Source organism: Synchiropus splendidus, chromosome 7, assembly GCF_027744825.2.
Source record: "Synchiropus splendidus isolate RoL2022-P1 chromosome 7, RoL_Sspl_1.0, whole genome shotgun sequence".
In the NCBI taxonomy this organism is placed as follows: Eukaryota; Metazoa; Chordata; class Actinopteri; order Syngnathiformes; family Callionymidae; genus Synchiropus; species Synchiropus splendidus.
The window spans coordinates 16,844,756-16,871,164 of record NC_071340.1 but is presented as its reverse complement, the minus strand read 5'-3'; the positions used below and the strand labels follow the sequence as shown (position 1 = coordinate 16,871,164).

At 47.8% G+C, this 26,409-nt stretch overlaps 3 protein-coding genes across 10 annotated transcripts in view; 2 read left to right on the top strand and 1 right to left on the bottom strand.

Moving 5' to 3' along the window:
* The window catches only part of LOC128762024 (tight junction protein ZO-2-like), a 41,708-nt gene extending 36,682 nt beyond the window's left edge, over positions 1-5,026 (top strand). For 4 of the 7 annotated variants that reach the window (XM_053869768.1, XM_053869774.1, XM_053869770.1 and 1 more), the window contains 2 exons: positions 851-936; positions 2,072-5,024. In XM_053869768.1, the coding sequence (XP_053725743.1) occupies positions 851-936; positions 2,072-2,210 (225 nt within the window). In that variant the 3' untranslated portion in view covers positions 2,211-5,024. Of the gene's footprint in view, positions 1-850; positions 962-2,071 lie in introns of all 7 variants that reach the window. The other 3 variants (XR_008415516.1, XM_053869771.1, XM_053869769.1) reach the window with 3 other exon arrangements.
* A 568-nt stretch (positions 5,027-5,594) lies between these two features.
* On the top strand, positions 5,595-11,340 carry fam189a2 (family with sequence similarity 189 member A2). Its single transcript, XM_053869775.1, has 11 exons — positions 5,595-6,167; positions 7,125-7,181; positions 7,637-7,747; positions 8,012-8,131; positions 8,746-8,853; positions 8,934-9,067; positions 9,129-9,270; positions 9,520-9,577; positions 9,846-9,962; positions 10,531-10,850; positions 10,917-11,340. The coding sequence occupies exons 1-11, from the start codon at positions 5,907-5,909 to the stop codon at positions 11,193-11,195; spliced, it is 1,707 nt and encodes a 568-aa protein (XP_053725750.1). The 5' UTR covers positions 5,595-5,906; the 3' UTR covers positions 11,196-11,340.
* Positions 11,341-12,688: 1,348 nt separating this feature from the next.
* On the bottom strand, positions 12,689-24,680 carry apba1a (amyloid beta (A4) precursor protein-binding, family A, member 1a). 2 transcript variants are annotated; one of them, XM_053871596.1, is made up of 13 exons: positions 24,552-24,680; positions 21,230-22,708; positions 18,581-18,679; positions 18,469-18,508; positions 18,243-18,388; positions 17,785-17,817; positions 17,344-17,430; positions 17,084-17,269; positions 16,810-16,989; positions 16,151-16,363; positions 15,837-15,956; positions 15,312-15,452; positions 12,689-15,238 (listed from the first exon to the last, which is right to left on the bottom strand). In XM_053871596.1, the coding sequence occupies exons 2-13, from the start codon at positions 22,634-22,636 to the stop codon at positions 15,167-15,169; spliced, it is 2,724 nt and encodes a 907-aa protein (XP_053727571.1). In that variant the 5' UTR covers positions 22,637-22,708; positions 24,552-24,680; the 3' UTR covers positions 12,689-15,166. The 2 variants fall into 2 exon arrangements, with proteins under 2 accessions (XP_053727571.1, XP_053727572.1); XM_053871597.1 differs by lacking the exon at positions 24,552-24,680 and adding an exon at positions 24,169-24,318.
* Positions 24,681-26,409: the final 1,729 nt, after the last annotated feature.

Sequence of the window (26,409 nt, the reverse complement as noted above, 5' to 3'; positions counted from 1 at the left end):
GGCCACATGACCAGCTCCAGTTCAGTGTGGGCAGAAAACTTAAGAAAAAGGTTTCAGGGTTTCCACCAGGATTTTTGGAAACAGTGGTGTATCGCCTCATTACCACTGCACTCCACCAAGAAAAAAAAATCCAACAGAGAAAAAATGACACATTTATTGAATTTGTGGCAGTAAAAAAACGCTAGTTTTTATCATGAGAAATCTCTCTTCAACCTGCAGCTGTCCTCATCCACTCCATCTCTTCATATATCTGGCCAGATCGTTTATATGTGGCATGTTTTAATAATTGTATTTTTTTGTTTTATAATTCACAACATACAATTGAATCCCTGTGACTTCAGTGACAGTGTATTTATTTACGTTTACAAAGGTTTTCACGTTCATCTTAACTCTGTAGCGCTACTGCCATCTGTTGTTTGTTTGAGCTCATTGCACCTGGAATATTTAACATGAAATTTTCCAGAAATATTTTGTGTGAAATGTTTCACTCAACGGAATTCAAATAAACGTCTGATTCCTGAAAGCAGGAAACGTGAGTACACGTTTTTGAGCAAAAAAAAAAAGACACATTTAATACAAACTATTGGGTGATGATATAGCAAGAGTTTGTAACTGGTGTTTCCATGTCTTTGTTTCGGAAATGATTCTCTTGAACCTCAATTCTAAAGCACTTGCTCATTTTCAATACGTGTTTTTTCATTTCTACATTTCTCCGAATCCTTTTTTTGATTTTTACATGAAAGGTCTGTGCGTGAAAGACATTCCAGTCTTCCTGAATGCGGCATCACACGGCTGCTCTCTCTGTGTCACAGTAGTCACATGTGTGTGTGTGTTGTCCTTGTCTGTCCAGCTGGACGTGTCCCAGAAGCTCCCGGAGATCTATTCTGTTCCGTTAAAGTCGTCCATGTTGGACCGCAGTCGACCTCAGCCCATCGGGTAACTGCCATTCCCCCCTTGCTCTGTGAGTCTTTGTCAGTGCGTTGATGTTTCTGCTGTGTGTGCTGACTCAGCTGGATTTTTAACCCTCTGACAGCTGCTGGAAGGATTGAAATCAGGGCTGTCAGTAGACTAGTTGTTTATTTTTCACACTATTACCATTGTTAACTTCTGATGAATCACACGTTCTGTATCTGTTCTAAATGTAACCTAAAAGATTTTCCAAACTGTGACCGATTTTATCGACACAAGACTAGCCTGTAACACTTTCTTCATTCAAACATTTGTTTACTCCAAGAACCCAACAAAGCAGCTTCTGTCAAGAACGTTCTTTAGAATAACGTCACTGGCACGGAATGCTCAAAAACATCCTGAAAATATCCCACTTCAAACACAAGAAAACAGCATGCCATATCAAATATTTGACAGAAAGTGACAAGCCTGTGACGCGTGACGACAGAGATGCCAAATTTCACACTCAGATTGTGATAAAGTCCCACCGTGTGCTAAAAAAAAAAAAAAAGATGCGTTTTACGGCGCGTCTGGCGGGCGATGCTGCCCTCTGCTGGCAAGTGTTGTGTCACTGCATATCTATATGGGATAGCCATATGGAGGCAGCGCTGGAGCAAGTCACGTGTGACCGGGCAGGAGTGCCAGCCATCAAGACTTCGTGTTTTAATCTGTTGCTGTCCTGCAAGTTCTTGAACAGTGACAATGATAGAGAGACGTCACTTCCATAGGCGCACAAACACTTTTTTGCCGGGGTTATTTTGTCCCCACCTCACACAAATGCTGTCAGCCATCATAACCCTGGTCATTTTGAGTAGTATGGAAAATTCCGACGCTCCTGAACGCACCATCAGCACGCACCGGAGATGGCGCTTCACCTGAGTGAGAGAAAGATCTGAAGTAAAGCAGCCAAAGCAAACGTCAAACTCATAAGCTAGGACCAATATTTACAGAAGTAAAAAGTAAAAGCTATATTTCATTCAAAAATGAAGAAACAGAAATGTTTACCACAATACCTTTTCCAGGAAAAACTCTTGACAAGTGAAACCGTAAAGTTGTGAGTCTCAGTCTGTGGAGCAGAAGCTGTCTCTAGTGTGAGACTTGAACTCCGCCTCTCGTCCCGCAGCTCCAGCTACCCCTCTGATGCTCAGACCCCGCCCCCCTGCGCGGAAGGCCGTCCCTGCGATCCCAGCAAGGACGGCAGCGGAGCGGCGACGGGACGCTTCACTGCCAGCTCCAGCCAGTACGAGGACACGGAGCTGTAGGCGGGACCTGCAGCCTCCCCTCGCTCGACACTCCGCTGCTTCAGGAAGACGCCGTCTTCGCTTCGCTTCCAAGAAGCCTCGTGGAGGACCCACGCTAACGTCTGGTTTTGTACCCGCGACCGCGGCCGTCACTGATTTCTGCCTATGCAACTCTTCAGTTTGTGCACAGCAACTGGGACCTGAAGCCACAAGTGTCGACCTCACCACAACCTCAGAAGCCATAAACCTAAGCTTTATCACCCCTTGTTTCTAAGCTCCTGTAAGTACCCCATACGCCACAAAGAATACCTATATATTACTACAGACCTATCTATCTCATATATAAATATATAAATGTATGACGAGTGTTTAATATATAAACTGTTTATACGCTTTGCAATTCTGTAACTTATGATGCGTATCCACCCCAGCGGGTCTGTGTATGCTGGCTATTTAACTGTCCATCTATTTATAAGTCGTGTTTTTATAAGTGCCTTTTACTTTCTTAGTCCCACGCGTTGTCCGGCTGCTGCTGCTGCTGCTGCTGCTGTCCAGTTTAAAGGGAATCCAGGGAACTAATGACACCAAAACCTTAAGGCTCCTCCCACCCTGTAGTCATGTGTCCGGGTCCATTCCGCCTGTTCTGTTCGCCCTCTAGAGAGCGCTCTGACACCTGGTCTTGTCAAGGTCATGCCAGGGGTCATCAGCAGCGGTGGGAACCTGATGCAGCACATCTGTCCCCCACAGACTTTAATGCCACACTGAGTTCCACTGTTGAATATTTTTGCACTGAGTTTTTTTTTATTTTGTATTTTGAGCATTAAACAGTTTGATGAGGGAATTTTGTGATATTTTAAACAATTTTAAAGTCTTTTTTGTGAAGTCTGTGTAAAGGAATTCATTTGCAGCATCTGGGACTTGAAGGACTTGCGATCGAAGTTCAGCCAATGAGGTTCCAGCCTGCTAGCCATGTGACCATCTAGCTAGCCATCTCAGATCAAATCTCAACCCTCATGTGTGGCATAAAAAAATAGGATCTACATTTAGCGATTTCCAAAAATGTCCTCCTCACGCAAAACATGGTGAAAAGAAAGAGCAACAAAGACTGCAGAAATAGTGTCTACTGCATCTCAGTCTGGTTTATCTTAGATTAGATTAGATGGCCTTTAGTAGGCCCACAATTAAGTGCTGACTCGGACGTATTTCTGAAACAAACACCAGTTTCTAGTGATGGGTCGGAGGTATCGTGAAACAGGGCTGATGGAACAGTGTTGTAATTGACAGAGTCCACTAGATGGCGCTCTTGGGTTAGAAATAATGAGGTTTCATTGAATAAGTTGTTCAAGTCCAAACATTTTCCAGCAGACAGCGCCATCTGGTGGCCTCTGGAAATCAGGACACTGTGTCATGAAACCTCATCGACTCGTACTTAAACATGGCGATACTGGGAACTTGTCTGTGGACTCGAGCTGAGGCGTGTTGAGATCGCCTTATTTTCTTGTTCAAGCTCAACTGTGTTTAGAATATGGAAACACAATTCATCCTGTGGATTATTTGGATTTATTCTTGTATAGATTGTATAGAGTTCACACAGACTTTCGGCCATGCTAACAAAGCTAACTTGCATTCGGATCCAGGACGGATCGCTGGGGAATTGAGCCTCAGTTCTTTGCCTAAATCATGTTCGCTGATGATGTTCTGACTCCTGAAGTGCATGGCGCTGCCCACCTGGATAAACAAGCTAAATGGATGTGGAAATCCATGGACCCATCTCCCTTAGATGTCTGGCTTGGAAGAGGAGCTTCCAGATTGGAGGTGGATCTTCATGGGCGGCGTGCACCCTGGGCATTATGGTTAAGGCCAGATTTTTTTTTCTTTTCTTGTGTGGGTCACAATTTAGCAACTGCACTAAGTATAAGAACTCATTTACTAGCCTTTGTGCAGTTCACCTCACCAAGATACCTGGTGTCAGTAGTGTAGTCCAGAGTGGAGCAGTCATCGTTCAGGTTCGATCGTTATTCCTTGAGTTCCCAGATGTTGCTGTTTTTTTTTTTCTTTTTTTTTCACATTTCGTTTCTTTACTTTGACTTTCAAAAGACGATATTTCAAGGTCTGATGGAGCAGCTTTGCTTCCATGTTGCAAATGTTTGGACTCATGCTGCTCCAGGGGGAGCATGAGCTGTGACCCTCATCACGTCTGACCCTGGTCACAGAGTGACACGTTCATCAGGCGGACGTGTGCCTCCATGCTGTGAAGGCACCGGAGGAGCAGGCTGTTCTCGCTCCACCAGACAGCAGCTGGAGCGTTCTACTCTCATTGAGCAGCACAACACTTCTGGACCCTGCTTCCTCTTCCAAGCAGGAGCGACCCCCGAGCTCTGTTCCACTGATATTCCTCATGTCGCCCATATTCTGTCTCCAGAGACACTACGCAAATGTTTGGTCGGTATTGTGTCACCGGTTCTGGTCACCTGCGCTGAGGTTTTATACTTGATTCCAGCTCCTGTTGTGTTTTGTCAGGATGAGAAAACACTGGTTACTTTCATCGAATCATTAGTGGGTCATTTATCCTTATATTTCTGCGAATGTGCCAAGTTCTTTTTTTTTTCTTGTAATAAACTACCCTATGCAAATCTGCATGTCACTTGGTCTGGGCTTGCTTCCTCCCGTGGTCCAGCTCTGGATGTTGTTGTTGACATAAACCAACATCTGGGAGGTGAGCTTGCATCGGAAGAAACGAATGAACAGAAGTACATTTATAATATTTTAAAATTACAGGTGGGACTCAATTAAAAATAAGATATATACTAAAGAGGGTTTTAACTGATTTTTCTTTTAACATTTAAGCTTAATAATGAGTAGCTATCTTCTTTAATATATTATATAACATCAAATATGCTGTTTTAAAATGAATGGCACACTGAATAAACGAGCACATAAACCACCGGGGAAAACTATGATCTCAATATACATCAAATTAAGAGTGGAATAAAAACAAAAACGAAATACAAAGTTCAAAGAAATGTTGAATGTGAAATGGCCAGAGATTTAACAGATTCGGATGAATGTGTTCGATCTTTTGCAAATAGCTACAGTTTTTTTTTCTCTTAAACTCAAAGCATCTGTAATGGCTGATAAGTAGCCTTCAACTTTTTTTTAACGGAGAAAGTTGGGAACGGTCTTCGTCGCTAACCATCGCGCTCACGTTCTTGGTTCCACCGTCGTCACATGACCTGCTAATATTATTGGCTGAATCGACGTTCAAGCTCGATTGCTATTCCTCAATGTCCCGGCTGATGCTCCGGAATCTATTAACCCTGACTCAAAATGAAAAAACAACATATCTATACTTGAGTTTTAATGTGTTTTACACTGACCTAAAAATTGCCATTTTCACAGCATAAAATTGACGTATCAAACCGTTAAATATGTGTTCTAAATATGATATAAAGTTAGTAACAGGTCGACCTCCGTAATAAATGAAGTCACGCGTAAGTACTTCCTGTGACTCATTGTTTAATTTTTAATAATCTTTGCGCACTGGGCACTTTTATTTCTGGAGGCTGTAACCAGAGCTGTTTACATTGCCCACATGGTTCTGGGGGACCGGAGGGGGATGGGCCTCCCCCAGTGCTCAGCGCCAAGATGGCGGGGCCCCAGCGCAGCAGCGACCCGGCCTCGCCTCCGCGGAGGAGCTAGAACACCGACCCGGCCCGCATGTCTCTGCCCGTGGTGCTGCCGGGCTCCTGCTGCCCCGTGGGCGGGACTTCGCAGCTCGCCGAGCCGCTGCACAGAAACCGAGCCCGGGGCCTGTCGGGCGGGGAGTCGCGGATGCTGCTCCCCGGGCGCCCGCTGCTCTCTCTGGGCCTGATGCAGCTGTTGCTCGGCGGCTCCATGGTGGCGCTGTCGCTCGGGGCTCTGTCACTCAGCAGTTCACCTCCCATTCGGAACTCGTGTCCCTTCTGGGCCGCCTCCTCGGTGAGTCTTCTCCTTCCGTCCAAATGTGAAGTCCACTTCAGATCGCTGCTGTTCACCGTGTTGTTGAAACCATTCATCGATTTATGTTCGTGATCTGTGACATACATCCAGTGGCCGCCCGCTCTGTAGTTTAGACGTGATCACAAATCCATGGCCGGAACTTTGCGTGTCTGAGGGACATTTTGGAAATTGCTTACTAAATTAAATTAGATGAAATAATATGTCATGTTACATTCGCGGGGAAATTCGGCTTGTCACAGCAGCCACAGTAAAAGACACTGAACATGAGAGATGTTCTCAACGCTGCGCCACATTGCAGAGTTAAATAAACGACATATATTAATGCTGTAAAAACAGGCATTAGACGAATAAATATAACGAATGAACATTATATTATTATTACTGTTATTCTTACTTTATTTTGTCGTAAATTTGTTCATTTATAACATATGTCTATTTGACTCATGTCTTTATTTTTACAGTATTAATTATTCTGTTGTTTGACAGCTTGTTTATTTACGCAACATGTGGCTGCCTCGAAGTGAATATTGAATGTCCCCTAATCTAAATATGGGACAAAACATGGCTGATATCTCTCAATAGATCCATCCATTTCTTTGTTGTACTGAAGTAACTAGGAGTTCCTAAATCATCTCCATGTTAGTTGTCTGACCGCACTGCACCTGGCTGAGGTCTCCTGTGATGCCAGTTGGTCCCACCATCATTTTCTGATGTGGTTCAGGAGCATCATTTAACTCCGCCCCAGTCCATGTCCCACGCAACAGATGAAGGATTCCCCCTCAAATCATCTTCAAATGCCCTGTCAGTCCTGTGGCGCATGCTGGAATTTCACACTTCAAACTTGTTAACATTTTCATCTCAACACAGCTCAGTGCAATTTTAGTGGCGACATTAAATCTTCAAGTTGAGATGACTTGTCTCTTCATGTTCTTGCAGGTCATTCTGTCCGGAATCGTGGGTCTGACCACATGGAGGAAGCCCATGCTGCTCCTGGTAAACTCACTTGTGATGAAGTCCACCTGTGTTCATGTGTGTGTGCTGTGACTCGTCTAGGAGCCAAAGGGCATCTTTTAAAAACACTAACTCTCAAGTTATTTTTGCCAACCCCCCAAAAACCGGACAGGAAGCATAGTGAGGTTGTTGTTGGGAGTGACTAGGAAGGACAAGGTCAGGAACAAGTCTATCAGAGGGACGTGTGGAGAAGCTTGGAGACCACGTTCGGGAATCCAGATGGTTTGTGGAGGAGAGAGTTGGACCAAGGACACTGGCAGGAGTGAGGTTTACGGATGGAGGACATGAAGTGTGAGCACAGAGGATGATGCAGATGGGCTGTGGAGGAGGCTTGCTGTGACTCTCAGTGCCTCTCAACGTGATTGGCCGGAGCTGGCCTCACTTGTGTGCAGTTTCTCTCCTCAGCCTCCAGGGTTTAATCTCCTGTCTCTCACCAGGTCAACATCTTCATCCTGCTCTCTGTGGTGTGTGTTCTCCTCAACCTGGCCGGGTTTGTTCTGTGCTGCCAGGGAGCCCAGCTGGTCTCCAGCATGACAAGCTGCCAACTGGTGAGACCCCCCTCCTCCCCACCACATCACCACCATCACCATAAATGAATGTAGTTTCAGTGTTTTCCCGCTGCCTCAAGAAAGGTTTGTGTTTGTGCCTTTTTTCTCCTATTGATCCCTGTTGTTGTGTTTTATCCCAACTTCTGTTGTACATCTTCAAGTGTGTTTGTGTGGTGATGTACAAAGTACATGTGATGTTCAGTCTCTCTTGCTGGGGTGTAGGAGTCTAACGTAGGAGTGTCTGACTCAGTGTTCTCTTTTCAGAGTGAGGTGGGTGATGTGTGCTACTGCTGCTCCCAGTCGCACAGCTCCAAGTGTGTGGAGGAGAAGATGCTGGAGCTCCACCCCGCGCACTCTTGCAGCACCATGAGGATTCTGCTCAAGGTGCGGCGACAATCCACCGACCGGTGATCCAACTCTAGTGAACCTGGGTGAAGGAAGGTTTGCAGGTCGAGTCCAGGCACAGAGGAGGAGTAGGCACCAGTGAGCAGCTGTATGGTTTCACCCTGGGAGAGAGCTGACGACAGCAGTGAGAAGGTTGATAGAGAAGTACAGAACAGGGCAGAGGAGAAAAGTTCCCAGACAGGAAGTGTGGTGTTGTAGGAGGAGGTCAGGAGCATCAGAGATGGATGTGAGGGTGAGTGAGACAGTGGTGAGGAGGATTGACCGGTGAGAGTAGGAGACCTTCAGGGATCAGCGTTCAGCCCACTCTTGGTTGCTATTGTTTCGTGCAGACTGACAGACGAAGTTTGAGAGGAGTCTCCACAGACCATGATGTTTGCTGATGACATAGTGAGCTGGAGAGGAAGCGGAATGGAACTCAGAATAGATGTGCATGTGTGTGAATGAGAGGGAGGCTGGAGGGTTGGTGAAGATGAGGGAGGAGAGCAAGTGTTTGGGATCAGTCATGGACTGAAGGTCAGAGATCAGAAGTGCAGGCAGGGAGAAACACGAGTAAATCTGAGTCATGTATAAACTGCTGTGTCCTGCTCCATCAGAAAGTCCTGTTTGCTCTCTGCGCTCTCAACGCTCTCACCACGGCGGTGTGTCTCATGGCCGCGGCCCTCAGGTACCTGCAGGTCTTCTCCACCAGGACCCCCTGCCTGGTGAGATGTTCTCCCCTGTTGACCCCACTGTGAGCGCCCTCTCCTCGCTGGTGATGTCATCCGCTCTCCCCCTCTGATAGGATGAGGCCAGACCTCCAGTGGAAGAAGGGGAGGAGCCAGCTCCAGTGCCAGATCCTGATGAGTTTGTGGCCCCCGCCCCGCCACCCTCTTACTTCTCCACCTTCTACTCGTACACGCCACGTCTGGCCCGGAGGTGCGAGTGTGTTGTGCCTGTCTCGGCGCTGCACTGCACTGACTGATGTTGTCTGCTGCAGGATGCTAGGCGAGAGCGTGATCCCCCTCCCTCACATTTATGGGGCTCGGATCAAAGGGGTGGAGGTCTTCTGCCCCTCGGACCCGCCTCCTCCGTATGAGGCTGTGACCGCCACTGAGAGCGCAACTGACACATCAGGACAGGTGCGTGACTTCTGTTCACTAGTAATGTAGCGTAGCATAGCTAACCGCGAGGGTCCAAACCTTCAAGGATAAAGAGATGAATTTTCTCTGTTTGCCATATTTGGTTGTGAAGAGCAAAACTGGGACAAAAGCAACCCCAATATTGTTGCGTGTGCCTTAAGTCTTACAGTGCGTGGAATGAGGGCACCTTCGTTCACGTAGCTTTGTTGCAGTCCTCACGTTCTCTGTGTTTTCTGGATTGACTCGCAGGCCAGAGAGATGGTGCCAACAGAAACCAGCTACCAGATGTGTGCTGAGGCTGCAGGAGGTAGGAGATGTTTCCTTCTTCATAAAGAGGAATAAAGATAACAGAAGTTACCAAATGTAACCATCGTTCTCAGAAGTGTACAAAGCCCTCTAGACTTGTCACCCACCATGAGTGCAGAAGGAGGGAGGGTGTGTCTGTTATATGGGGCTAGGCTGCCCCCTGCTGGTTGGCAGGTACCTGGGTTGTTGCTGGGGAGGAGGGCGGAGCTCACTGAAGGAGAACCTGAGCGTTCACTCACTCAAGTGTATGTGTGTGTAACTGTGCTCAGAGAGGAACTCGCTGGCATCAGCCGCATCCACGCTCCAGAGGTCTGCTGCCGCAGGAGCGCAGAGACGAATCCAGCGCTCCAACAGCGACCCGGTCCAGATGGATCACGGCGCCAAAGGTTCCTTTTGACTTTGATATCATTTGCTCCTAGGTTTTATTTTCGCTCCTGACAGACGGCCACAAGGTTCAGTGTGTTTTCACCGTCGGCCTCAGCCATGCTAACGGCTAACAGCAAGAAAGCTAAGCTAAGTCATAACCCTTTCCCCCCCCAGATCAGCAGAATAAGAACTCTTCACATTTAAAATGACACAAGCAAAGTGTTTATGAGCTGCTGTAAATACATTTATACAGTGGCATAAAAATAAAAAGGTTGTATCTGAAGCTTTCATCTTTGTGTTTCCAGAGGTGATGCTGCATTGTACAGACACAAATGTTGGGTTTTTGTTTATTGTTTACAAGACAGTTTCAATATCGAGTTGAATGTTAGCAGCCCTGCTGTTAGCACACAGTGCAAGGAATGAGGGCCTTTACTCTCACTGGCCAGGTTTTTTAAAAGCAAATGTTCAGTTCCATTCATCCAATTTAGTTCCATTCTCATGGGAATCTTCTAGAGAAAGGAACGTGTGAGTTCTGTGACAGATCTGCTTGAGATGAGCTCTGACACTGCTGTGTTTCCTCCGCACCAGTCTTCAGCAGTGGGCCTCCATCTGCCCCACAGACCACAGACTCGTCCACGCAGACGTCGCAGCCCACCCTGACGGCCCACGGCCAGGTGACCCTGCGGCGAGGGGACGCCCAGGGGCCCCGCAGGCCTCGGCCCTCGTCCATGGTGGATTACCAGAGCTACAGACACACGCAGCTGCTGGTCAGGAGGATCCTGGAGCAGCCCGCGGCCCAGGGTCTCACCCAGGAGGTGCAGGATCTGGTGGCCAGCATTCGGAACGTGCTGGAATCGGACCAGGAGCACATGGACGAGGCCGTGCGCAGCGCCACCTACATAGAGCGGGTAAGGCTGTTCCCAGTTCATACGTGGCCTCAGAGACTTTTTGAGACCAGTCGTTTCTTCCTGCAGGTTTTTACTAAGTCAGAGTCGGGTTCCGGACCTGAGGCGGTGGGTCAGCAGCAGGTGACGGGCCGACTCAGCCAGACGGTTCCCAGGTCGCTCGCCAAAGGCCGGGGCCTGGTGCGCCGGCATAGCTGCGGTGACCTCAATCACGCCCTGGACTCAGCCGACCCCAGAGGGGACAGATCCAGACCGGGCACCCTGGGTCGACCCGGAGGAAGGACTCGACCGGATCAACAGGAGCGGCCTCACAGTCTCATCGGAGTCTTCAGAGAGACTATGCTGTGATCGGAATCCCGACCAGAACTGTTTGAATCCAAAGGTCTGGTGGAGGAGAGAGTCGCTGAGGAGGGCTGCTCTCTCAGGACCGGAACGTATGAACAAGAATCGCTTTCTACTTTTGATCGTTCTTCTCATATTCAGCCGAGCAGAACTAAGCTTCCAAAATAAATGGATTGTTTCTCTAACAAGCTCTCATTTCATACGTGTGCAGCTTTGGACCACCGTTGCACCAGAGTGATGCAGTGAAACAAACAAGGTCAAAGGTCATGCCCAGTCTTCACACTTCTCAGACAAACCTGAGGCAACACCATGTCGTCCCTCTCCTGCTCCCCCTACAGGTCTCTGAAACAACACCATTATCGTGTGTCATGGTCCTCATGAAAGCAGGAAGTACAGTCCTCTGGGGAGTGTAAACAAGTAGGGATGACCTTTGAACTGTCACAGTTCCGATCATCTGTACTGGACTCAATTGATTTACATCATTTTACATCAGTGTGGGGGCACTTTCACATTTATTCTTAACAGAGTCCCGTATCGACTGAGCTGCATGTTGGATGTGTTGGAGCGTGATAAACGGTGTGTCACTAGACAAGAGTGTGTCCGGGCTGCTGGGGGAATTGATGTTTTAACAGCAACTCTCACTACACATGAAACCTTCCTACAAGATGAACCATCACTCAGCAGCTGCATCTGGCAACAAGCCATCAGAACCACATAGGGATCAGACGCGCTACTTGCCTCCACCCCAGATCCGGGCCGGATCCGACAGGTCTTTCTGGACCGTCATGTTTTGCCCAGATCTGTGAAGGATTGGGGCCGAATGTCAGCTTGATTTCCCTGTGCCGTTCCAGACCTGGCAAATTGATCCTGCTCAGTCCAGAACAGTTGCCAGATATCTGTGTATTTGTGAATCCCATGATCATAGGGGAAGGTCCTGCACTCCTCGCTTTTGTTTGACTCTGCCTCTTCTCCCCTTAGCAATTTCAAATTGAGTTATTTTGCTGAAGAACCGGCAACGTATCTCATAACATTTGCCTCTGCTCAGCTTCTTACCTCAGTTGTCCACCTCTGGGTGAGATGACTGCTACGCTATTTACCTTGGATGTTTAGCCTGCTCTTATAGTGAGATGACATCACTCTACAGTAGTGCAGTAACAGTAGAGTCATAGTTCCTGGACTGAGGTTGATACCAAGAACGACCAGCTAGTTGGGTCCAGTATTCTCTTCACCATGGAGACAGAAGAACCATAATAAATCCGAACCGCTGGGTTCAGGATGGAGACGGACATTACACCGCGTCAGTCTGGACTCACTATAGGCGGAGAAAGATGTAGGTGTCTTGAGCTGTTTCCATTAATGCCAACAGAACGGTTCACCCCGACTTAAAAGGTCCACAGACTCTTGACCGTATTTTTTTTTTTCGCGGTGAGTTGATCGCTGAAATCTGGCTTCCTGTTGGGCATCACACCACACAGCCACACGACCTTCTGCTGCTCATTTATTGTTGTGCATACTGTAACAAACAATCTGGCTCCGGTACAGGAATCTGGTCACAGAAAAAGCGAGCAAACAAAGAAACAGTTTCCACACAAACATGAAATATCTCGTTGTTAGCGGCGGCGCTACATTCAAGAGGAGTGCACTTACAAATACCACCCAGCGTCACGGTGTCGGCAGCCACACACTGAACACACTCCAGTGCACTTCCACGCCGGTTAGTTCGGAACACTCCCACCATCGTCACGTACACGGCAGCCATGGTGAGTACTGAGTGAATTAAGATTTATATACTGTATACACATTTGTACATAGTTCTCTAAATATATGCCATTTATATACGCATGTTTCGGCAGTTTGTCTAAACTCAGAGTACACTGAAGTGAACACACACACACAAGATGGAGACGGTGGTCATCGAGAAGCTTCCGATTCTTCAGTCCGAAAGTAAGGCCATGATGATGAGAGTGAAACATTCAGAGAGTGAGACGTGGAGTGGACGTTCAGCAGCAGACGCGCGACAGAAGAAAGGGTCGATGACGGGGAAGGTGTTCGGGACGAGGTGAGAAAGTTGGTGTCTAGAAAATGAGGGGGAGCAGCAACGTGTGGTGATGTAAACATCTGTGACTCTCTCACCGGCAGGTTCCCAGGTTAAAGCTACAACAGGTCGTTCTGAGAACTGAAGACGACGGCCGTGCGAGCGGCACAATCATGAGGGCTGTCGGGGGAGAGAGGGAGGAACCGCGACTGGAAGTGAGCGGGCGGGAGCCCAGCAGCTCCTGCTGTCAACACCATCCCTTATATCTGCAGGGTGAAGTGAAAATGACCCCACGTTTTGGTCAAGTTCGAACGCAGCATGTCAGCCATCATCACCTCATGATGTCAGTCAAGCGCAGCGGGACCTCTGCCTTCTCTAAAGGCGTCACAGGAAGTGACCCCAGGTCATGCTAACTCAAAAAACGTGTCTTGATTTGACGTCAAATTCTGTGCTTGTGAACCTCGGCGGTGCTCTGTGTCTAAAACACAGATTTAGACACCAACATTTCTTGTGCGTGGATCACAGAGTCGAGAAACTCTGCCTCAGTTTCAACCCTTTTATAATATAGATTGACTGCGATGAGCAGTGAAATATTTTGAGCAGCTTGAAATTGTGATGATTATGGCTTACAAAGAAAATACACCACGACATGAGGTCAATGGCAAACAAAATCAACCATTAATTCAGTCATTTTGCGAAGTTGAATCTTCGCTATAATGGTCCAGAGACAAATGCTCAAAACATTCCACTCTACCTGCAGGGAATCTCTGCAATATGAGTGATTAAAAATACGGAACTTTTAAAATGCTATTAACTCTAACTATTTCAGGCCCACCTGCATCACTGACGTCCCCAGGTGGAGGTCAAACTAATCCAGACAGAATGGTACGATAGATGGCGCTACACTCGTGGCATTTATATATTGGAAGTCTGACACTGTGGTTGCTCACGATGAGGCAACTTCAAAGACCAGGAGCAACGGAGGCCACTGCAGACACGAGAGGATGACAAACGTATGGACAGCCACACCAAACACGACCTGGCCACAGTGTCCTGAGGCCACCAGATGGCATTGTCTGCAGTAAAATGGCTGGACTTGAACAACTAATTCAACGAAACCTCACATCATGTTTAAACCAAGAGCGCCATCTAGTGGCCTCTGAAAGGAAGGTCACTGTTTCATGACACCTCATTGACCCATCACTAGCTGCAACCTTGTCGACCTGTCGCATCCCTCGCTCCCATACTGTAACAGTTGGTACTCGCAGCTCTGCCTTGAGTTTACGTGTGTTTGGGTTGAACATGTCTGAAGAGAAAAGTGGGATTAAGGGGCTGAAATAACTGTTCTTTGTTAGCAACTGTTGACAAGTGGCTCCTTATCAATCCCTCTATAATGTGCGCATAAGATGTAGTGATGCAAACATCAGTGATGCGAGTGAAATATATTAGGTTTGTCCAATGGAAGTCCATGAATTGGACGTAAATACTGTCTGAATGTTTATTTTGCAGCACCTCAGAGACTCTGCTGTGGTTGTGACGGACTCAAACCCCATAAGATATATGGAGCAGAGGCCGACAGCTTTGGTGCACCAGGGTCAGGACACCTGTCTAGAAGTGGAAGACCGTAGGGTTGCTCCTCATGCAGAGGAAACCAGACTCATGAGAGGCTGGTACATCTGCGGGAGAGTGAGTGAGAGCATGGAGCAGGGTTGGTCAGAGAGTCGCGGGAGGATGGAGAGTGAAGGCAGTAAAATAGCAGCGTGGCAGAAGGTACATAAAGTGTATAGGTCAGAGGTCAGCCTCAGAAGCAGTGTCCAACTCACTATAGCATCAAGTTTCAGAAGTGTTTCCTCGTCCTCTCCACCTTCCGTGAAGAGAGTGAGAAAGAAAGTGCCGCTCGTTCCGGACCATCAGTGTCGTGACGCGGATGGGGCGGGGCTTCTCAGATGTAAACGGGCTGCTCCTGGGCGGTCAGCAGGCGATACATGGCGGCCGGCATCGTCTTCATGTGGATCTGGGACACGGAAGGTGATGTCATGACAGGATGCTGAGAGGCAGTTGACCTGCCAGCAGGAACAGCAACTCACCTCCCCCACAGCGTTGGACAGGATGTGGACGATCTTCTCGTGTGGAGTGGCCACCACACTCTGACTGTTGATCTCAATGATGCGGTGTCCCACCCGGATCCCGCCCCTTTCGGCGATGCCGCCCCGCATGAGGCTGCAGATCTATGAAGAAAACCAAGACACTTTCCTTATGATTTGTTTAACTTGAACAAATTATGCTACAAATCTCTCCTGAAAGGCCCCAAACCTGGTTTAAAAATGGTGTAAGGTTTCATTGAAATGTTTCTTCAGAGCAGACAGTGCCATCTAGTGGCCTCTCAAAATTAGGACACTGTTTCATGAAACTGGCATAAAAATTATTTTGGTTTTTGGCCCAAGAATAAATAAATAAATACAATGACAGACAGACAGATAAGATAGATAGATAGATAGATAGATAGATAGATAGATAGATAGATAGATAGATAGACAGATGGATAGATAGATAGATAGACAGATAGACAGATAGATGGATAGATAGATAGATAGACAGATAGATAGACTCACAATGCCATTCTGGACGCTGAAGCCCAGCTGGTAGCGCAGGTCTGGGCGGCGGATGAGGACAGTGGTCACTGGGGGACATCGAACGATGTTGAGTTTGATCCACGACTGATTCTTCAGACCCTGAACCAGAGTTTTAGTGTTACAAGATGGATCTCTGCTGTAACAGTTGTCATGGAAACATGAAATGTTAAAACAAGCAGCAGAAAAACTGCAGGACATTTGATCAACAGAGCTGTGACGTCATGGGTCCTGATAGAGAGGAGAGCAAAAAAAATATGGCAGAAATAAAGATCTTCAGTAGATGGCCAACCAACCTTGATGATGCTCTGGCAGGTGGACAGGGGCAACCCCACCAGACTGGTCCCGTTGATGGACATGATCTGATCACCGATGTTCAGTCGCCCGGACCTCTCTGCAGGTCCAGCATGCATCATGTTGGCGATGATGACGGTGGGCAAGATGGAGCCCCAACCACTCTCCACGATGACCACGCCCAGAATCTCCCCCTTTGCTTTCTCCACCATCACCTGGTGCAACCAAAACAACATCACCATTGGCGTATGATCCGCTGTGGCCCGCTGGATGCAGTTCTGGAGCCGGCCACTGAGTGTCGCATTTTAGCTCACACTCCCACTGCCTCTTTGTCCAGAGTTTTTGTTCCAATCATAAAACACTAACTCAAACCAGAGAATCGATTCTGACTCTCCAACCAAATAATACCTGGGGGATGTACCTCATGGCCCCAAAGTTATCCCTACATTGATGGTCACCTCACCTATTACTGATCTTGGTTATGTGCCGTAGAAGGAACGAAATGACGAGTGACTCTGACCTCATGCTCCTGTGCTCTGTGGCCCTGTCTCACCAAGCCCCAAGTCTGAGGCCCCAGAGAGGTCTTCAGCACCAGCTTAAGGTCGATGTATTTGTCCAAGTTTGGCACATGATGGATTTCACTCTCAAACAAGGCACTTACATCTTTACAGTTCTCTGACTTGGAGAAGTGGATGAGGTCATCATTGTACATGTCTTGAGTGTTCAGAAGGTCGCTGTACTCCTTCTGGCTCAGGTCCTCAGGGTTGATGCCGTTGGCCCGGAGAAACTCCTGGTACGCCACGCTGAAGGCCTGACCGATGGACTGAGCGATGAGCTGGGCCTGAAGGTCAGGAGAAGGAGATGGAGGTCAGGAATCACTGGCCAAGGCAGCCAGTGCAGCAGTGAAGATCTGAGTGTTCCTATCAGGTACTCACATCCTCGGACTCGAACACATGGCATATCATCTTATACTGGCGCTTGCTGTCCTGTCCTGGCTCGGAAGCCTCCAGCTCCTCTTGAGAGTCAGAGCGCTGCATCCTGCGGCGAGCCATCAGCACCACGATGTTGCCAATGTCAGCAATGTAGGAGATGGTCCGCAGAGGATGGTCCATCATGGTGTCCTGGAGCGACAGAAGCAGGGTGTGAAGGACAGCAAAATGGGGTTTCAGTTCATGAGCGTCTGTTGCCAAGTCACCTGTGAGTCAGCGTTGAGCACTTTGATTCTCTGGGTGGAGATGAAGAGGTCGACTTCAGTCATGGGCTGCGGGTCGCTCTCGGGAACCTTGAAACGCACCATAAAAATCATTCAATATTTTATCAGGATTTCATGAGCATTAGCCAAACTCAAGTTGAGAAATCCAGTCTGTACAATCCAACAGACTTCAGTTTCAGGAAAACACAAAACAGGTGACGCCGTAATGGGTCACTAGCACCAGAACTACTTTGAATCCAAAGTCCCAACCCAGTTTCTTTTAACTCTCCCTGATGTCATGCCACCTGACCTGATTTCTCTTCTTCTGTTTGTGCGTTTGATCAATGGGTTGGACTCAGGTGTGGACAGGCAGTTAGAGTAAAAGGAGCTCCAGGAGATCATCACTAAGTGTCAGGCAAAAAGTGGTTTAAAAAATAAACTCACCTTCTTCTTGTTCTGGGCGAGTTTCTGCGCCATCTGCAGACAAGGAACAGGCAGCAGAGACGTCAGTTAGAGCTCCGAGAGATGTGTGTTGAAGAGGAGACACTGTGAATATGGAAGGGTTGCCAAGGCGACAGAACATGTGCGACCCTGTCGCCCCACACGTGTCGCATCCCTGCTCCCACAGATCGACCTGCATAATCGCACCTCGACAGTGACTTGAGAGTCACAACACTCACACCCACAAATGGCTTGAGCATCTTCAGCTTTCTCACCAAATCTCAGCTGGATCAGAACCAGCCTCCTCTCACCATGGAATACAGACGCCACAGGTTAATACACACATTATTTACAGCCCTATCCATTAACATTGATCTGTATCAGGATGATGGAGGACAGAAGAGGCTAGTCTCAGTGTGAAGAGTGAGGAGCTGAGTCACGTCTGAGTGAGTGGTGGCCACCTTGATGCGGCTGACAGCCTCCTGCGCCTGCATCATGCGAACGTTTTTGGACGGCGTCTTGTCGGACAGCAGCTGAGTGGAACCCAGGTAGTTGGCGGCAAAGATGATCCCATCAATCAGGTCCTCAGGGTCGCAGGGGCCCGGGACTGCAACATCCAGCAGACAGACACCAGCAGTGTTAAAGAGCTGTCAGAGACTAGAGAGAGTTCAGTCAGGGCAGACTCACCCTCCACGTAGGTGGGGAAGGACGCCAGGCTTCTTCTGGGCTGGTGACCAACACACAGGAGTCAGTGCAGAGGAAAACACAACACTGCAGCAGCACTGAGGCAAGTCCTCACCTCTCTGCCGGAGGGAGACGACTCTGAAGGGTCCTCCTGCAGCAAATGACTGATGGCCGACTCTGCTCCAGGAGGCGACGGAGAGCTGGAGCCGGGAGACTGTAGGGAAAGCAAAGTGTTGCAGAGGGTCTTCACTTCCTTGGTGACAAAACCAACTCTGTTTAATGGTAGTCAAAAGCTACACGTGTCTCTTAGTTCAGCTAGTTTCCAGTGAACGGAAAGTTCTCCCTAACACACAGAATTCCTGGAGAGGAGAGAGAGAACTGGGCGATCGCTGTAGTCCAGTCCACCTAACACAGGCCCGAGTCAAGAGTGAGGCCAATGATGGGTGAGACCAGGACCAGACCAAACTAGAGGTTTCTCAACTCGGCTAGATCTCAGGTTAGCCTCAGGTCAGGAACCGCGAGGGGAGTAGCCGCCAGAGAAGTCCGTTAGACAGTGAGCTTACGTCCTCTAAGAACCAGGGTTACATCCATGTAACAATCCTTGCTTCCTCTCCTTGCCAGTTCACCATGTCTTCCTTGTGAGCAGCATAAGAATACTCACGTCCTCATGTGCAGCTAATGCTTGTAGCATCAGAACAGTTTTTAAGACGTAAAAAAGGAAAGAGTATGACCAAGAGTAAGCAAGTAATTCAACATGAAGAAAACTCTGGACTAAAGTGGTTTGAACTAAAGCCTTGGCATAAACCAAATAGATTCAAATTAAGATTAACCATCAAACTGCACAACGTTTATTGAGCTTCTAAATTAAGTTGTGTATTCCTCCTTTTATTTTCACGATTAAATCAGTTAAGAGGCTTTTCACACTGCTGGAAAAAGAGCCTTCAAACCCTTTCCCCAGCCTCTCCCCCTAAACTTAACCGTCCAAAACACATGGCTAACCTCAACCAGAACTCTGACCCAAACTGAAACCCTATTATTTTTAAGTTTTCATCCTCAAATTGAGGCTTAAACTTGAGGACAAAAGGTCCCCGCAAAAGCTTTTTCTACATTCGATAATTCTCTAGAGATTTTTTTTCCATTTTCTTCAAGACTGAGGATCTTTCCTGATAAACCCCTGGGACCCAAACTTTTCCTGGAATGCGAAGCCTCAGTGAGTCACACAGAGATGAAGAGCCAAACCTCCTCTTCCTCTGCTTCCTGCTGCAGTTTAGCTTGCTGCTCCTCCAGCTTCTCCACTTGGTACATCCAATAGTTTTCCATGACTGAGGGAGAAGAACGTGGATGCGTTTCCAGCGACAGTCCCCGAATGCTCAGACGGTTAGTTCTGCTGCGGCTCCTCAGGTGACACTCAGGTATCAGGTTCGCCTCAGCAAGAGCCTCCTGCACCTCAGACCCGCTTCATATTATGTTTATTCACGAAGAGGACTCGCTTTAGCGCAAAAATATTTGGATCTAAGTTGCATTTTTTTCCTACCAAAATGTTTGTGTCAGCAGCTACTTTTGTTTTACCAGGTGGCAAAGACAAACAATTCTTCAGACACCTGATCGTCACTGAATTATTGAGCCTTCCATGGCCTTTACCTGTCTCCCCCCGCCCCCGTCCATATCAATAATTCAGGTGTGTTGGGTGATGAATCTGTGTGAGGACACCATCATGTATGCACCAACTAGTATGTTCCATCACACGCCATCAACACCACCAAGGATTCTGGCACCGTCCCCACATGAGAATCAGAACCCGCCACTAGGTGGCACCCAACAAACTTAATTGATCAAATGGATTGAAACATAATGCGAACAACATTTAATATTGCATGAAAAAAAATATATTTTACCTGAAGTAAACAAAGTCACTGAGAGCGTATTGTTGTCTGTAATTATATGATGCGTTTTTGCGCTGTTTGAAGACAAAGGCAGATCCAGCTGGAGGATAAGTGGAAGATCATCCAGCCAACATGCTTCCAGATGTAACTCTCTTGCTGTCATCCTTTAGTTTTTGTTCTCTCTTTTATAGGTCAGTCATCACTACATGATTATTTTATTAATCCCTCTGCCAGAACACTCCCCTCCCAGACTTCCTCTGAGCTTTCTGGGTCTGAGCTGGAAGATGATGCAAATGAATGCGTATGGATCAATTAAAAACAAAACATAAACCCAAGAGAAAAACTATGGCACCTGGAGCTCCAGATTTGCCTTCTGAGTAATGTATCTTTGCCGGACTATAAGTCGGTTCATGGGTGGAGGATGGAAGACAAAGAGTTATCCAGCAGTTACGTGGATGTAACTCCAGTCCTATGTTAACAGAAATGCCCTCTGACCTTGTTGCCCAGCTGTCCCTCACAACCTCAGCTTGAGCAACTGTACGGGGGAGAGACTGCCCCCTAGCTGGCTGGAGAGTGCACTGTGGCCAAGCAGAACTCCAGAAGGGGCCTTGAAGGGAGCTTCCAAAAAGCCAGGAGGTTAAAGGGGTTCAGACGCCCTGTTGGCTAACAGGGTTGTGGTGTTGTATTGTATAGTAAAATCGCTGGTGGATATCTGAATATCCAGTTATCAACCAGGATGTTACCAAAATAAAAGATTAATAGCATCATGTAATGAAGATTACCAAGCGAAACCATTGGATCTAAATATTCAGTTGTCGAACCGCCAAGTTGCTAAGTTGAAGTCAAATGTTTCTGTTTGGAAAATCAAGACCATCACTCACCTCCCCGGAAGACTGGTGCAGGGTGCACTCAGAGGTCGGGCTGAGATCTTGCCTCATCACCCAGATGGGTTCCTTGGGCTCGTCTGGCGTGTACGGAGACCTGACCGTCCGAGTCTTCACCTCCTCTATAGCCTCTTTAATGTCCTTGATGGCCAATGATATGGCATCCCGCTTCTCCTGGCTGTTTCTCGGCGTCCCCAGATCCTCTGCTGGACTCAGGGTTGGTTTCCTGGCTTTCCTCCCGTGGCCCGCAGCTTTGGAGCTCACATCCGCATCAGTCTGGGGCTCTGGCTGAGCCCCCTCCTCTTCCTGTGGTGGCTGACTTCCTCCATCCTCTGTGACCTTGTGCAGTGCACCTGCATTGCCTTTCACCTCCAGCCCAACGCTGTTGACATCCTCCTCCTGGTCGGTGGAAGGGTACGGGGCGAACTCCGCCTCCTTCTCTGGACTGTCAGACTCCCCATCGGAGCGCTCGTCATAGTGACGCAAGCGGGAGCCCACCGAATCTTCTTGGTAGTCACAACCTCCCGTTTGTCGGTCCAGCAAGTGGAAATGATCCCTTTGTTTCCGGGCAGACTCGCGGTCCTCAGCTCCCTCCACGGCCGAGGACATTGTGGTCGGGCAGATTTCTTCATAAACGTGCTCAGACAGCACGTAGATGTCGTAGGGCTCTGAGTAGACCTCGTCTGCAGACGCATCTATGCTGTCCAGGCTTGCCCCGGAGGTGAAGTCGCCCCGCCCCCCCGAGCAGGCGATGGGCTGCGAGTACACATAGTTTGAGTAGCCGTGGTTGAGCATCTCTTGAACTTCCTCCTGGCCCTCAGGATCCTGGGCTGCAGACAAGAGTTCACCTGGTACTGACTGAGGCGGATAGTTATGGAGTGGGTGGTGTTGCTGTTCAGACTCAGCCCTCTCACTGTAGCCCTCTGCTTCAGGTCGGAGCTGAACCTCGTAATTCCCCGCTTCATCTTCAGCCTCTAGTTGCCCCTCCAGGGACATCATCGCCAGGTTGTCGTCGCCCTCGGCCCGGTCCGTGTGGGTGTGAAAGCCACTCTCAGTACTGGCCGAGCGGGCCAACACCGAGTCATCTCTCTCCCGCTCATCATCCTGGCTCCTCTTCTGCTGCTTCTCCTGCTCCTGGGCCAAAAGCTGAGCCCGCTCCGCCTCCCTCTGCTGGCGCTGCCGGTGTCTCTGCTGCTGGGCTCTGATCCGGGCCTCGCTGTCCCCCTGTCTTCGGTAGCGGGTCACGGCTGGGCGGGGAATCGGGTGGACCACTTGAGGCGGTTCAGCAGCGGAACCCTCAGCCTGGGCGTCACTGAATCTGTTGCGCTTCTCTTGGCCGCCATGGTGGCGGGATCGGCTGAAGTCCTGTGGCTCCTTACCCGACTCGGCCTCCTGGGGGTCCATGGGTTCTGTGTTTGTGGGAGTCCAGTATTGTTGGAGCGAGACTTCAGGACGCCATTGTCAGCAGGAGAATGTCTGAAAAAAAGAGGTTGGAGGAGTGAGTTTTGGATAGTCATGTCTAGAACTTACGAGTTACGAGTCTTCTGTTTCTACCCCTAAAACCTTGTTAAGAATGTCCTTTATTAAAAGGTATTGTAAAATGAGGTTCAACATTGTTCCAGGAATAAAAGCTACAGCATTTTATGCACAAACCAGTGTTTTTTTTTTAATCTGACACACATCTTTACACAAGTGGAGGTGTCTATGTGGATGTGTCTCTCTTCATAGGAAGAGGAGAAATGGCCGAGGCTACATCACCAAAACCGCGACCCAAACACTGACCCAACCCACATCAAAGGACACATACTTTCCCACCACATTTTGAGCAATTAAAATTCATAAAACAAAACAACACACAGGTGTTTCCAACCATTTAGATAGTTTTTTTCGATTTTTAATTACTATTTAAAACACAACAAGGTTGGTGTGTTTGTCAGCCCGTACATGTCATATACTACGTCATATACTATCAAAACCATCTTTAGTTTCAGCTCTATATTTATATTTGACCTTTAATTGCTCAAGATGTGATGTGAAAGGTGTGTGTCCTTTGATGTCTCCATTGGGAAATGTCAACTTGTCGACGATGCAGTGGAGGCGAGAGATTTACAGAGGATTCTTCTGGAATCATACAGAAAATACACAGAATTGTTCTCTACTCAAAAGGATGCAGAACACTTTCATAATCCTCACTTGCTTCCAAACATGTATCAATATTTAAAACTTTCTAGACAGACATCTGCAGTCCTAGTTTGTGTAGTCTGGTTATCCACCTCAAATGCTGCCATCTTCACACAGAAAGCAAAAAGCCCGCTGTGTTGTCTGACATTCTCTCTCAAAACATGATTTGATGCAGCGCCAGAGACATGGTGAGAAGCGTCATCTAGAAACGTTATTCAGTACTTTATTTTAAGAACCACTCCGGGTGTGTAAATACTTCCTGAATCCATTTTATTTATGAAGCACATTTTTTTCCAAAGTGCAGTGCATTAAGGGGCAGCATTGTAGTTGTGACACACTGTTGACCAAGATATCCTGAGTGCAGGATCTAAATGTTCTCCCTCATGCTTTCTTTGACTTCTCTGGAGTAACTTGGACTGTTTTTCAACTGTAGATTAGATAAGACTAGACTGCCTTTATTCTTCCCACAGTGGGGGAGTTGGGGTTGTTATGGCAGCATGCATACATTAAAGACTACACAATTGACACAGAAAAAACTACATTTTAACAAAAAGGAAATATACTCCCAAAAAAGGACAATATATTAAGAATTTGTTGGGATGTGAAACAAGTCTGGGTCAAACAGAACTTGACAGAACATCTCGATTTCAACGAGGAATCTGTGCCGATAACTGAACGCTCAGGTTCCCTGATGGATTTGCTTGATTAAATATATATATATAAATATATTGGAGGCTAAATAAGAGGGGACACACCCTGTGTCATGGAGGCAAGAGACCATCCAACTGGGACTGGATTCTCTCCTGATGTGGTCCCCGCTCTGCTCGCTGACATGTGTCTGCTGTGGATGGAGGATGCTGCAGCATCAGCGGCAGCTATGACAACAACAAGGCCTCAGACCGGCTTCACTCTCCGGTGGTGAACCAGCCGGCTGCTACGGTGCCGGACCCGCTGACTCGAGCCTCCACGGCGGCGTCCCCCCGCATCTCCATCAGTCCTCTGTCCCGCTCGTCTGTTCCAACAACAGTGACCGCAGCACCTGCTCCGGAACCGAGAGCCGCGGCCTCGCATCGCCGCACCGGCCGCGGCCGCGGCCGTCACCGCCGCCGAGGTCGTGCGTGTGTGGAAGGGAACTCACCAGAATCCACGAAGACGTCGCAACAGACGGGAGCTCCGCGCCGCCCCGTCCTCCATCTTTGCTGTGCGCGTGGGGGGTGCGCGCGCGTCCCTCCCCCCCGCCTCCTCTCCGTCCTGCACATCACGATACTCAGGAACCGGACTTCTGAATTGGAGCTCGGGACGATGCTCAGGATCATCGCTCCGGGACTTAAAGCGAACTGCTTGATTCCGAGAATCGAACACCGTGTATATTTGCAAATGTAACCCTGAAACCCTTAAAATTCTGTCTTTTATTGAGGCCATCAATTACCATTTAAATCGCTTCCAGAGGCGGGGAGGACATTTTTAACATTTTTTCCCCCCAATATCTGGGTACTTTTCCAAAGCACGTTAATTACCGCAAAATTTATTAATCATCACTTATAACCCAATTCGAATGAAAAGGTAAAGAGACATGTCATTCACTTGATTCACGGCATTTACCGGTTAGGGATTTCAAAGTAAGTGCGGAAGTAGTTTTAATCTGAAACGCTCGTAGTCCAAACAGGAAACACGCTGTTCGCAACTCAACTGTTTAAAAAGATAATAATTATTCCGTTTTCCTGTTGTGGTGTGAGAATAAAAGTGGTTTTATCGTTTCGGTTTTTATATCTTTGTCACCATGTGTTGGTGAATAAACTGGATATTTCCAGGGTTCGGGAGTCTTAAACTACATGTGGTTAAACTACATAACTTAAGTACAATCTACATTATATTATACTATTATTTTATCTCACTGCTTTTTTGGGTGCTTTTGCCCCAAAGTATTTGCTCAGTGCGTAAAATAATGTAAATCAGGTGTTCCAATGCTTCAATGTTTTGCTTCAGCAAACCAAGTGATTTAGGACGATTCCTCACCGTGTTCACAGTAGAGAAGGACCCTCCATCTTCCCGTAGGACAGTGCACAAAGCAGGTGCATAGAAACACATGGAAGAACCAGCCTGCTCACCAGGGGGATAAGAAAATACCACTAACTTGACAATACTTGATGGCTGTATTTGCTACAGGCATATCTTTCCCATTACAATGAATGGAAAAAGAACAAATGTGTTCCAAGCCTTAAAATAGTCTTTTGTATGTACAAGATGGACATTGTACGTTAAGTAAACAAATGATTGTTATTTACTGTTTTTTTTTATTTTTTATTTTTTTCCTTATCCACGCTGAGTTTTTTTGTTAATAGGTTACATAAATAATAGTTGGGTTTTGTTGTCGCACAGCCAAGATCTTCAATGTGTATGTGCATTTATATGATTATTATTGTGGCTGATATAAATGAATAAAAATATTAAAAAAAAAATATATATATATAGTCTTTTGTAGGAGTGAATGTAGAGTGTCTGCTGCAGGTGCGCTGTTCCTCTATGTGTGTGGCCGCTGCATGTGGGAGGGGTTGCCGAGTGAGTGACGTCTCTCCAGAAGTGAAGAGGTGCCCGGTGCGTGTCCAGCTCTGAATGTGCGCTTCTGTGCAGTTTGGCTGTGACAAAGTCATAAACCAAGTAACGCTCTGTCCCAGACTCGCCTCATCCCTGTCCCAGCTCCAGCCCACAACAGGACATCAAACCCTGGAGTGTGCGCTCCAGCCTCGGAGGTGTGGAGAGCGAGCACCCCCCCTGTGACACTCTACCACGGTCCAGTGCGGAGACAGGAAAGGTTTTACACCTCAATATGAAGAAAAACCAGTCAGTAAATGTAACTATGAGACACGTCTGCATACAGAGGCTGCGTTATACACAATAACAAAGCGCGTCGTGGGTCAGCTGATCGGTCCGCGTACGTTATGTTTTTTCCGGCTTTTTACGGGGGCGTTCGAGTTCTGGATTTTCGTTCGAAATCT

Coding starts and splice junctions, on each gene's coding strand:
- apba1a (XM_053871596.1), bottom strand. CDS start 22,636: ATGGACCCCCAGGAGGCCGAGTCGGGTAAGGAGCCACAGGACTTCAGC. Junction 15,957..16,150: donor CCTGCCAGAGCATCATCAAG/GTTGGTTGGCCA, acceptor ACTCTGGTTCAG/GGTCTGAAGAATCAGTCGTG. Junction 15,453..15,836: donor TCAGCGTCCAGAATGGCATT/GTGAGTCTATCT, acceptor TTTTCTTCATAG/ATCTGCAGCCTCATGCGGGG.
- fam189a2 (XM_053869775.1), top strand. CDS start 5,907: ATGTCTCTGCCCGTGGTGCTGCCGGGCTCCTGCTGCCCCGTGGGCGGG. Junction 8,854..8,933: donor CCACCAGGACCCCCTGCCTG/GTGAGATGTTCT, acceptor CCCCTCTGATAG/GATGAGGCCAGACCTCCAGT. Junction 9,963..10,530: donor GATGGATCACGGCGCCAAAG/GTTCCTTTTGAC, acceptor CCTCCGCACCAG/TCTTCAGCAGTGGGCCTCCA.